Source organism: Oreochromis aureus, linkage group 17 (genome assembly GCF_013358895.1).
Source record: "Oreochromis aureus strain Israel breed Guangdong linkage group 17, ZZ_aureus, whole genome shotgun sequence".
In the NCBI taxonomy this organism is placed as follows: Eukaryota; Metazoa; Chordata; class Actinopteri; order Cichliformes; family Cichlidae; genus Oreochromis; species Oreochromis aureus.
In genome coordinates, this window is record NC_052958.1 from 30,699,529 (window position 1) to 30,711,101 (window position 11,573).

An 11,573-nucleotide genomic window follows, 5' to 3' on the forward strand; every position below is an offset into this window, starting at 1 on the left:
TTGTGGTTGTTGGTGCTGCTGTTGTGGTCGTTGGTGCAGTAGTTGCGATTGTTGTTGCTGCAGTTGTAGTGGTTGGTGCTACAGTTGTGATTGTTGCTGCAGTAGTTGTGGTCATCGTTGCTGCAGTAGTTGTGGTCGTCGGTGCTGTACTAGTTGTGGTCGTCGGTGCAGCAGTAGTTGTGGTCGTCGGTGCTGCAGTACTTGTGGTCGTCGGTGCTGCAGTACTTGTGGTCGTCGGTGCTGCAGTACTTGTGGTCGTCGGTGCAGCAGTACTTGTGGTCGTCGGTGCAGCAGTACTTGTGGTCGTCGGTGCAGCAGTACTTGTGGTCGTCGGTGCTGCAGTAGTTGTGGTCGTCGGTGCTGCTGTTGTGGTCGTCGGTGCAGTAGTTGCGATTGTTGTTGCTGCAGTTGTAGTGGTTGGTGCTACAGTTGTGATTGTTGCTGCAGTAGTTGTGGTCGTCGGTGCAGCAGTAGTTGTGGTCGTCGGTGCTGCAGTACTTGTGGTCGTCGGTGCTGCAGTAGTTGTGGTCGTCGGTGCTGCAGTAGTTGTGGTCGTCGGTGCTGCAGTAGTTGTGGTCGTCGGTGCAGCAGTGCTTGTGGTCGTCGGTGCTGCAGTGCTTGTGGTCGTCGGTGCTGCAGTGCTTGTGGTCGTCGTTGCTGCAGTAGTTGTGGTCGTCGGTGCTGCAGTGCTTGTGGTCGTCGGTGCTGCAGTGCTTGTGGTCGTCGGTGCAGCAGTGCTTGTGGTCGTCGGTGCAGCAGTGCTTGTGGTCGTCGGTGCAGCAGTGCTTGTGGTCGTCGGTGCAGCAGTGCTTGTGGTCGTCGGTGCAGCAGTGCTTGTGGTCGTCGGTGCAGCAGTGCTTGTGGTCGTCGGTGCTGCAGTGCTTGTGGTCGTCGGTGCAGCAGTGCTTGTGGTCGTCGGTGCAGCAGCACTTGTGGTCGTCGGTGCAGCAGCAGTTGTGGTCGTCGGTGCTGCAGCAGTTGTGGTCGTCGGTGCAGCAGCACTTGTGGTCGTCGGTGCAGCAGCACTTGTGGTCGTCGGTGCAGCAGCACTTGTGGTCGTCGGTGCAGCAGCACTTGTGGTCGTCGGTGCTGCAGCACTTGTGGTCGTCGGTGCTGCAGCTGTTGTGGTCGTCGGTGCAGCAGTACTTGTGGTCGTCGGTGCAGCAGTACTTGTGGTCGTCGGTGCTGCAGTACTTGTGGTCGTCGGTGCAGCAGTACTTGTGGTCGTCGGTGCTGCAGTAGTTGTGGTCGTCGGTGCTGCAGTACTTGTGGTCGTCGGTGCTGCAGTACTTGTGGTCGTCGGTGCAGCAGTACTTGTGGTCGTCGGTGCTGCAGTACTTGTGGTCGTCGGTGCTGCAGTAGTTGTGGTCGTCGGTGCAGCAGTAGTTGTGGTCGTCGGTGCAGCAGTAGTTGTGGTCGTCGGTGCAGCAGTAGTTGTGGTCGTCGGTGCAGCAGTAGTTGTGGTCGTCGGTGCTGCAGTACTTGTGGTTGCTGGTGCTGCAGCTGTGGCTGCTGGTTAAAGACAGTGAGCTAAGGTCAGATGAGAATCACTTTGGAGGACCCAACAACATGAAAATTATGGCCCTTAATTTCAGAAACAGCCAAACACTGCTGGTTCCTCTCTAAATAACGTGACACACGGTAATCTGATTTAGTGGCAACTCAAAGTAATTCCAAGCACTAATTTGATATTGACAGCAGTTTCAACCATAAGCTTAGAAGCACTTACGTCAAGTAAGCTTTATTGAACATGTTAAGGTTTATGTTGAATATGTGATTTGAGGTAAGCAGAGCATTTCTTATGAGGAAGTCAGAATGTTTCAGACTGATGACATATGATTTAAAATGCGATAATGACACTGAATCTTAATGCAAGAAAATGACTTAAACAAATTTGTTTTACATTTAAGCATTTTCTGCTTATTCCAGCACATATAATAAAATAATTGTTTTGGTTTACACTCAATCTTTCAAATAGATGCAAGTAAAACACAGCAAAAAATCAAAGGTTCAGTGGCACTAAATCCTGTCGATCTTTAATCTATTTTCACCTGTTTAGCAGGAGTGGGGCCGGCGGAAGTTTGCCCGGTGTCGCAGTGGTCATATCAGTGGCGTTATCGGGGTTTCTCTGTGAATTTCACATTCCCGTGGCAGCAGAGTATTTCCTTGCTTTAAACGTAACATGGTCGTACTCTCTCCCGCACTCAAATTAAATGTTTCATCGTCGATCTGCACACGTCTGTTACCACGGGCGTCACACGCGCTTATGTCATTGTCATGAGACACTCTCATAAACAAAATCAGTGTTTAGTAATGCAGTAACGCAGCGTGGTTACGGGAAAGTAACAGTAATCGAATTACCTTTTTTGCAATAGTAATCCCTTACTTTACCTGTTACTTGAAAACAGTAATTGGATTACGTGTTACTGCCCATCTCTGCTGATGACCATAGGAGGATAGGAACGTGGATTGACATTACTGTGGACGCTGCCCCAATCCGTCTGTCAATCTCGCGTTCCACTCTCAACTCACTTGTGTACTAAGACCCCGAGACACTTGAACTCCTCCACCTGGGGTAGAAGTCATCCCTGACCAGGAGTGAGCACTCCACCCTTTTCGAGTCTTGTTATGCGCAAACTCCAGGAGTTTGTGTTTGATGGGAAGTTTGATAATCCAAGCAAAACACATTTAACCTTAAAGTAATCATAGACTGCAGCATGTTGAGAAATGTGAAGAGATTTTAGGCTGTGCAGAATTTTGCAATATAGTATGTTATAAATTGTTATTAGATGTGGTATATAAACAGTTCATTAATGACTACCCTAAAGATCACTACAGATGGATATAATACTGGATATAGTTTTCAGTGCTGTTATTTGTCCCCCCCCCAAATAAAATAAAATACATAAAAATAAAACATGAGCAATATGGATAAAGAGAGACTGCATATGTATTGGGCCCAGAGTTCTGTGCTATGCACCTGGTGGATCGAACCAGTTGGTCTTTCGATCTCTGGCTCCTCCAGTCTGCACGTCAAGTATCCTTGGGCAAGATACGAACCCCAAGTTGCTCTCCCATGCATCCATCGGAGTGTGAATGTGTGTAAATGTTGTTAGAAAAGCACTCATTTTAGAGACAGTGCTTGTGAGAATGGGTGTGATTGGGTGAATGTGGCATGTTATACAGCGCTTTGAGTACTCCGGGAGAGTAGAAAAGCGCTATATAAGAATCAGTCCAGTTTTAAATCAGATCTACTATTATGGCGATATATGTAAATTCTCCTGCCTGTCATTCTCAAATATCTCAAGTAAATGACTCATCTAAGCCCATTTAAAATGGATTCTATTTGATTAACTCAAAGCTGAATTTATTGGAATTGTTAAATACAGGTATTCAACAAAATTTAAATCAAATCTTTTATATAATCTTAGTCACAGTAGTACAGATTTTTATTTAATTTTATCAGATCATTAATATATGTGGAGTCTGTACTACTATCATTTAGTTCCAGTATTATGCTACATTTGATGCTATTGAATCACTCCTCTAAAATGATCCAATCCTAAAAAGTATAAACAATGATAAAATTATAACCTGTGAGAAATACTTACTTTGTGCTGAGGATGTGTGAAAATATGCCAGCAGACATATCCAGCAAAGGATTCTTTTATCCATGATGAACTCTGCTACTACTCACTACTCTCAGACTGTCTCAGGCTCAGACTGTTTGTTTTCTGTGACTACACACTTTACTTTCATAATGAATTACTCCTCCCTCCACTGGTAAAGAGTGTCACATGACCTGAAGAACCAGGTATGTGCACTGAAACTTAAATGTTTATATAAACCAGTTCAATTTGAATAGTAAAAATGCTGCACACAGATCAAAATGAGTAAAGACACAAAAAGTTCCATTGCATGATAGGAGTACTGGTACAGTATACTGAGAAATTTTCCTCATTAAAAGTATGTTACGTGAAGTAACAGGGGAAGCATAGAGGGATTTAGTTTTACTTCAAGCTAATACTGGAAATGCTTGAAAGCTCAGGGTTTTTGTTTAACACTTGTAGAAAAAAAGTACACAAAAACAAGTGTATATAAAGGAAACTTTCCAGGGTCAAGGGGGAAGTACAGTGCTTTCAGCCATGTGAGTTCTCCTAAACTCAAAAGCTATTCCATGGTATACTTTACTGGAAACCTGCAAGCAGGTTGGCAAACAGGTTTTTTTTATACAGTGCAGGTCACCTTTTATTTGGTCAACATTTTTTTTCGTTTTAGTCTCTACCAATCTCTGTAATTAGTGTACGCATTACATGCCTTGATGGATGCTCTCTACAATTCTAATTCATTTCAGTCAGTCACTTTGCCTGGCTCAAGGCATATTAATATCTTATTATCACTATTTCCATAAGAGGTATAGTAATCTTACAATCTTTTTTTTTAATTTCATCTTTTTAATTTGAGCTACTAATTCTTATACAAACAATCTGACAATGCTGATAATCAAGTGCCTAATTTGAAGCACCTGTTAGCATGGACCCTGCTACAGTGGTCAGTTGCATGCCACGTTAGATGGATCTGATACAGCCTGTGGCATAGGGCAACTTCAAGCCGTTGTTTCGCAAAACCAGGTTACAGCAGTATTTTGGAGTGAGCACTAGCACTATTCCAAATTTAAGGCCAAGGTACATAAGAGGGGATGTCAGACACAGGCTGTAAAGTGGGAATCACAAGAAGATGGCACCACAAGAGTTTCCTCACCCTGTCAGCACTTAGAAACTGTAGGCAATCAAAGTTTGCAGGACGATATGTCCAATGGCTCTCTACCCAGACAATTGAGAAAAGAGCACACATGGTCAATCTCTGGTCTCATAAGGCTGACAGGAGGCCTGCCATCTCTCTAATTCACCGTCAGACCTGTTTCCACTAGTGTTGACAACATGTGCAATGGAATGTGAACATGTGGAGGAAAGTTGTGTTCAGCAATGAGTCCACATTCTGCCTACAGCAGTTGGATGTAGGGTCAAAGTGTGAAGAGAACACTTTGCTGATTGCTGCACCGACAGGATAACAGCTTTTGGTGAGGCAGCATCTCCATCACTGATGAAACAAGGCTATTCTCCCGTGTAATTTAATAAGTACTTAAGCATTACAAATGCAAAACAGAATTGTGTGAATTCTGTCAGTGCTTTACATGTCTTTGTGTCCAGACATTTGTAATTTTATTGTATTTGCAGAAAAAAAAGACCAAAATGTAAAACGTTTTTATAGAGCATATATTCAGTGTAACCCTGAACTGTGCTCTCACTCTATGACAGCTAGGATAGGCTCCAGCCTCCCCACCCCATGACCCTGAACTCAATAAGCAGAAGAGAATGGATGGAAAGATGGATGATTTTCAAAACTCCCACCCTGCATTATAATAGGATAATTGCTGAACGTGGGTGATAATGGCACAGCCACATCTAAAATGTATTCATTTTTTCATTTAAACATAAATGAGTCTTTCTGCATCTCAGATTCTCATTCATGAGACCTGCCTTTTCCCCATCTCCACCCCATCCTGATCAGGTAAAGAATACCATCTATAATTATCTCCTCTCTCCTTCATCAAACTCTGTATATCAGTAATACAAGTTCAGTTCTTTCCAATGTTAGTTAGCCTTCTTAGCAAAGTGCATCAGTAAACTGTGTGAGGAAATCGCACAGGCACACATAACATGGCTAACAGATTTAGTCAGCTTTAGATACCTGTGATTCAAAGCTCAAATAAGAAACGTATAAAAGCAGCAATAAAAGTGCATTTGTTATGAAGGTGAAATTACTGAGCAAACTGTCACAAAAGGAACATCCATAATTATAAATCACTCATTTTGTAATGAGTCACTAAAAAGGGGGGAATTAATCACACCCAGTGTTTGTCATAATTTAAGAAACTAGCTATAGAGGAAATAATTTAGCTTTTCATCATTTGACTCTGTCGGGTGCATCAGTGGTAAATTTGGGGAAATGCCACAGTTTTTAAATAAATAAAAATAAAGCATATGAGCTCATGTAAGTTATTAATTCAATCTTTGAAAAGTAAATAAAAAGAAGAAAAAAAGACTGCTAGTTGATCCTTGAAAAAAAAGTATTTTCACTTGTCATTGTTCTGTAAATGGTTTTCTCTTGGTCCCGTGAGCAGTCTCTGCTGTCTGACAGCGCCATCGTGTCTCTGTTGGAGCGTCTGTTCAAAGAAACCTTCCAGGGCTTCAGCCTGCACCTCCTCAGCTCCATCACAAGGTGGCAGCATTGAGAAGGATACACTGCACACCCGTCCTCAGCATATTACAGCTGCAGGTTATGGCCTACATTCACTGCTCTTGTGCTTTGTCATTACTTTTCCTACCGTCATGTAACAACTGTGGTAGACGCAGATTAAGATTTATCCACTGATGTATCTAATGGCGGACAGAAATCACGGATTCTCATCGACCTACCTGTTTAAAAATATGCAGTTGTTGCTCCATTTTCCCTAATGGCATGACATTTTTTTATTTTGCTATGTGCCAGATTTATGAAAATTATTTATACTTTAAAAGTAGGGAATTTTGAAACATGAATAAATATTTTCACAATACCTTTAAAATATGAAAAACGCTATACTTTTACTTGCATGTTTTTCTTTTTTGTGTTTGTTTTAAATACTGTGTGCCAGATTTAAATTGTCATATAAATATCTGTGTCAATGTATCTATAAATGTCCATCCATTTATCCATCCTTTCGCTTCCGCTTCTCCTTTTCAGGGGTGCTGGAGCCTATCCCAGCTGTCTTAGGGTGAGAGGCAGGGTACACCCAGGTCGCCAGTCTGTCGCAGGGCTAACACATAGACATAGACAACCATTCACGCTCACATTCACTCCCGCATTCACACTTATGGGCAATTTAGAGTTTCCAGTTAACCTAACCCCACTAACTGCATGTCTTTGAACTGTGGGAGGAAGCCGGAGTGCCCGGGGAGAACATGTAAACTCCTCACAGAAAGACCCCGGCCTGATGGTGAAATTGAACGTCTTGCTGTGAGACAATATCTATAAATGTGATTATGAATTAAAATTATAACTAATGATGCAAAATGAAAGGTTCCCCTGTGCACACAATGTCTTGGAGGGAGCAGGGAGTGCTTTTAAGTTCATCAAGTGAACTGGAAAGAAGTCTTTAGGAATAGTTGAACAGCAGTTAAAAATTGAATTTCCAGAGGCCTTTTTTTCTCAGTACAACAGATACAAGTTACAACATTCAAACACTTGGTATGCTCCCCACACTAAAATTACAGCCGCCAATTTCCTTGTTTACATGAGGAGTGAGTGTGAAGTTTATTTTCCTGGTCGACAGGCTTCTCAGAGTGAGATGTGCGTTTGTAGTGGTAAAGCAATGGTATTAATGACACCTCTTTCAAATGGTCTTTGATCAGATTAATATCCTTGTTGTACTGTACAAGCTGACACTTAAATGACAAACAACCGTAAAATACAGCCAACACAAGTTAATTTGACAAAATGATCATAAAACTTATTAGATCATTTAATCTTCTGTGTACTCAGAAATACTTTCTTATGCTTGGAAACCAGGTCTACCAAACTAATGTGTTGTGGACATTGCTTCGTGATCCCTGCAACACAGCTGATGTCTTGTATTCACACAACATTAAACATATATGTCATGATGTGATGAAGTGACAGCTGCGAGCGGGTGCTTCACATTTGCTACAACAAATCCACCAACACACTCATGAATTGTTGCTTTCATACTTTAACTTTAGTCTTCTGTGCACACGAGGTTTTATGGACCAACAATTATAGTTATTGTAAATATAATTTTATGTATGCTTGTAACATGTTGCCACTGCTACTATGTTTTAGTATTTTGCATTTATTTATTAATATATTTTGTGATTATTCATTCTGATCTATAATTCCGACACTTAATTAGTTTTTGAGCCGAGCAAATCGATCCAAATATTGATGATATCGACATTATACTATCACAGTCGTTTCAAATCGATTCCACTTATTTATAATACCACCAATAGCTGACTATGCAATAACATATGCGACTGCTGACTGGACTTGTTGCACAGGTGACATCCTATCACGGTACCACGTAAATTCACTGAGCTCCTGGGCGTGACCCATTCTTTCACAAATACTTGTGGGAACAGTCTGCATGTCTAGGTGCTTGATCTTATGCATCTGTTGCCATGGAAGTGATTGGAACACCTCAATGATGGGTGAGTAAATACTTTTGGCTATATAGCGAATGATTTTAGGATTGGTGGATGAGAAATCCAGCAATCCTAAAATCATTTGCTATGTAGCTGACTAACAAGCTTTCAAGCTGTTTCAAACTTAGAAAGGAACATAAACCTATTGTGGGTTGTGTGAAGACGGGCATCTGATGTAAGGAATCTGCCACATCAACTGTGGTGTGACTCCATGTGAAAAAGAAAGTAGCTGAAAGCAGCTTTTATTTGAGCCACTTGGTGGCAATAATGTACATGTGGGGTGTGGAAAATGAATATTATTTTACTGTTACTATTCATAATCAGTATTACTACTGTTGCATCACTTATCATTTATCATTATCATTTCATCAAAGCATTTCATAATCACATGATAATCTTTCATTGCAGGTGCAACTGTATTCATGTTATACACATTGCATTTTTGTGCTAATTAAAGAGTTGAAGCTCGGTCAAGTTAATTAGTGGTCTGAAGCTACGGGCAGCGCGAGGTCTGGCCGATCTATGGAATAACTTAAGGTGACCCGAGCTATGACAGAATTGCATACATGCTTACAATACATCGCACATAACTTAGAAACTGAATAGAGGCCTGTGTGTTCAGCAACCGGCTGCAGTGGAGTTCTGCCTGGTAACAGATGACTCAGAGTAAGGTCATGCACTGAGGCTAAGACACATGGGCTGCCTGAACACACATACACAGTGTCTAGACTTGTTTTGCTTGAAACTGCGAAGTTGTTTTACCTGCATACGTGACAGTTCAGTTCCACAAATAAGTGTAATAGGTAAAATAACAGGAAACATCTAGTGGAGGAACAGAGGAAGGAACTGTTCTATTTTAGAAGATGTTCAAGGTTGGAATGACTGGAACATGCATGTTTTTTATCTGCTGTGACGCATATTACTTGTCATCATATGTTATATACAGTGTTGGGTAAGTTACTTTAAATTAGTAACTTAGTTACATTACTAGTTACTTCTCTAAAAAAGTAACTCAGTTACTTCAAGTTACTCGTTACTTTCAAAGTAACTAGTTACTAGGGAAAGTAACTTTGGTTTTACTCAGAATTCTCTTGTTAATGTGTTGCTTCCGTAACTGGATACCCAGCAAGATTGCCAGTCTTCTAGCTTGCTTACTTGCCACAAGTGCACTGTGCCACCTACCAACAGAAAGGAAAAAATAATGTGCACATTTCCACGAGAGAAATCACGCCTGGACCGTCGTTGACCGCCGCCATGATTCTAGCCTGCTTTTTACATCCAACACAAAAACTGCAGTCATGGTGCTTTTGATTGTACTCAGAACTCAGAAATTCTGCCTTCTGAATAGGAAGATGTAGGTAACACCAGACTGCAGATGAGCTGCATACAGAGCTGGACTGGGACAAAAAAATCGTCCCGGCATTTTGACTAGAGACCGCCCACCATTATAGGAAAAATCATAAAGCCTTTGAATGAAAATAAACACTGTTGTGACAGTGATGTACACTGTTCTGATGGTATATATGTATCAATCTATCAATTGTTTGTTGTAAGACTCAGATAATTATTTTTTAAAAGCGAGACATTTTAAATGAGAATAATAAAGAAAAGTATTTCCTTGTGCCCCCCTTTCCCTGTTAATGCCCTACCTGGCCCCTGGCAACACTTTGCTAGATCCGCCCCTGCACAGTTACCAGCTGTCAGCTACGTAGAAAAGGATCCTGGTGTTATTTGTCTCTCAGAAACAGTTCATAACTTCCTTCAACTCATTCATGTCACCTAACAGGTAAACCTGTTTCTCCATCACCTGTTCAGCTCTGATGATTCAGTAAGGACATCTCCTGGTTTCATCTGCATGTTTCCTCTCACCACATATCCAAACCGACATCATGACCAGCAGCTTTACAGCTGTGGCTCCAGCAAACATCAGCTGATACTAGAAATTAATATTAAATAAATTCTAACAACAGCTGATCAAGCTTAAACGTGCTGCTGTTGTTTAACGCGACATCCGCTGGTTTCCTCTTTCTGGCGCAAAGTGGGCGATAAATAAACAAGAGAGAAAAGCCGATCAGCTGATCATTGATCAGTTTCGTGATTGAAGTAGAAACGGAGAGAGAGAGATGAGAGAAGGAGAGGCAGCTGTGCAGCTTCAGCTTTGTGTCTTTTTCATTGTAGCTGAAGTCCGGGACAAACTGTGTTCCTTTTCACCTCAGTACGAAACGCGTAATATTTTCTCTGAATACCAGACGATTCTGTTTTTACAGGACGGTTGGCAACTCTAATAATTAACCGTATGAACAAAATAAAGTTCAACATCAGTAACATAGCACCCACCCAGCTGTATAGAAACTCCGTCATGCTAGCTAGCACGCAGTACGAAAATGTCAGCATACCGAAAATAAACTCCACCTAAACTTGGTTTATATCTGACCCAGATAGACTGCAGGTCATAACTTCTTACCTGAAGTTCAGTTCACCTGACACGCGGACCGACGGCCGCTTCGGGTCTCTCCTCTTGCCTCCTTTTCCTTCATCCACCTGCTGGCTTCCACCACTTGCTAATGTTATTGAATCTGTGGAAGCTCCGCGATATCCACCACACTAAGTAACGAGTAACGAGCCTATCTAAATCCCAGTAACGAGTAACGCGTTCCTGGTTTTGGCATAATAACTAGTTACCGTGCTCGTTACCACAATAATAACGTAGTTACTGTAACGCGTTACTTAATAACGCGTTAGTCCCAACACTGGTTATATATATCACACCCCATTTATTGTTCTGGGAAGATCGATGCTTTTTGGGTGATCGTGCTCGACTTCCCACGTGTATGTGTTTCAATAAAATCATTGTTTTGACGCATCTCACTGGGACTCTGCAGTCGTTTGTCTTCCACCTCAAATACGAATCAGGACAGGGGCTTGGACAGGGGCTTGCACAGTCGGGCCCAGGTGGGCTGGCCACCGTGGCCCCAAGTGGCATGTTTGCTGGTGTTAAGAGGACATTTTTAGTGAATGTTGCCATTATAATCCCAAAAGTGCATTATACATTACAGTATACAGTATACATTACACCCAAAGTGCAAAAATAATTAGAAACAAATTTGGTATTTAGTTTGGGGGCAAGGATAGCTCCGTAGGTAGAGTGGTGGCCCCATGATGTGGAGTCATCTTCTGCCTAGGCTCATAATTAATATGTACCTGATATTTCAATAGCAAGAGAAGCATCTGAGACTTCCTCTGCACACACAGTGTTTTATACTTCCTCCAAATTTTAGTTATACTTTAAAGTAAAAATACACATGATTT

General features: G+C 41.8%; 1 protein-coding gene across 1 annotated transcript; it reads right to left on the minus strand.

The window, feature by feature from the left end:
• Nucleotides 1-21: 21 nt before the first annotated feature.
• LOC120433932 (prestalk protein-like) lies at nt 22-3,700 on the minus strand. The gene is made up of 2 exons (XM_039601048.1): nt 3,612-3,700; nt 22-1,512 (listed from the first exon to the last, which is right to left on the minus strand). The coding sequence occupies exons 1-2, from the start codon at nt 3,647-3,649 to the stop codon at nt 150-152; spliced, it is 1,401 nt and encodes a 466-aa protein (XP_039456982.1). The 5' UTR covers nt 3,650-3,700; the 3' UTR covers nt 22-149.
• Between the last annotated feature and the right edge of the window lie 7,873 nt (nt 3,701-11,573).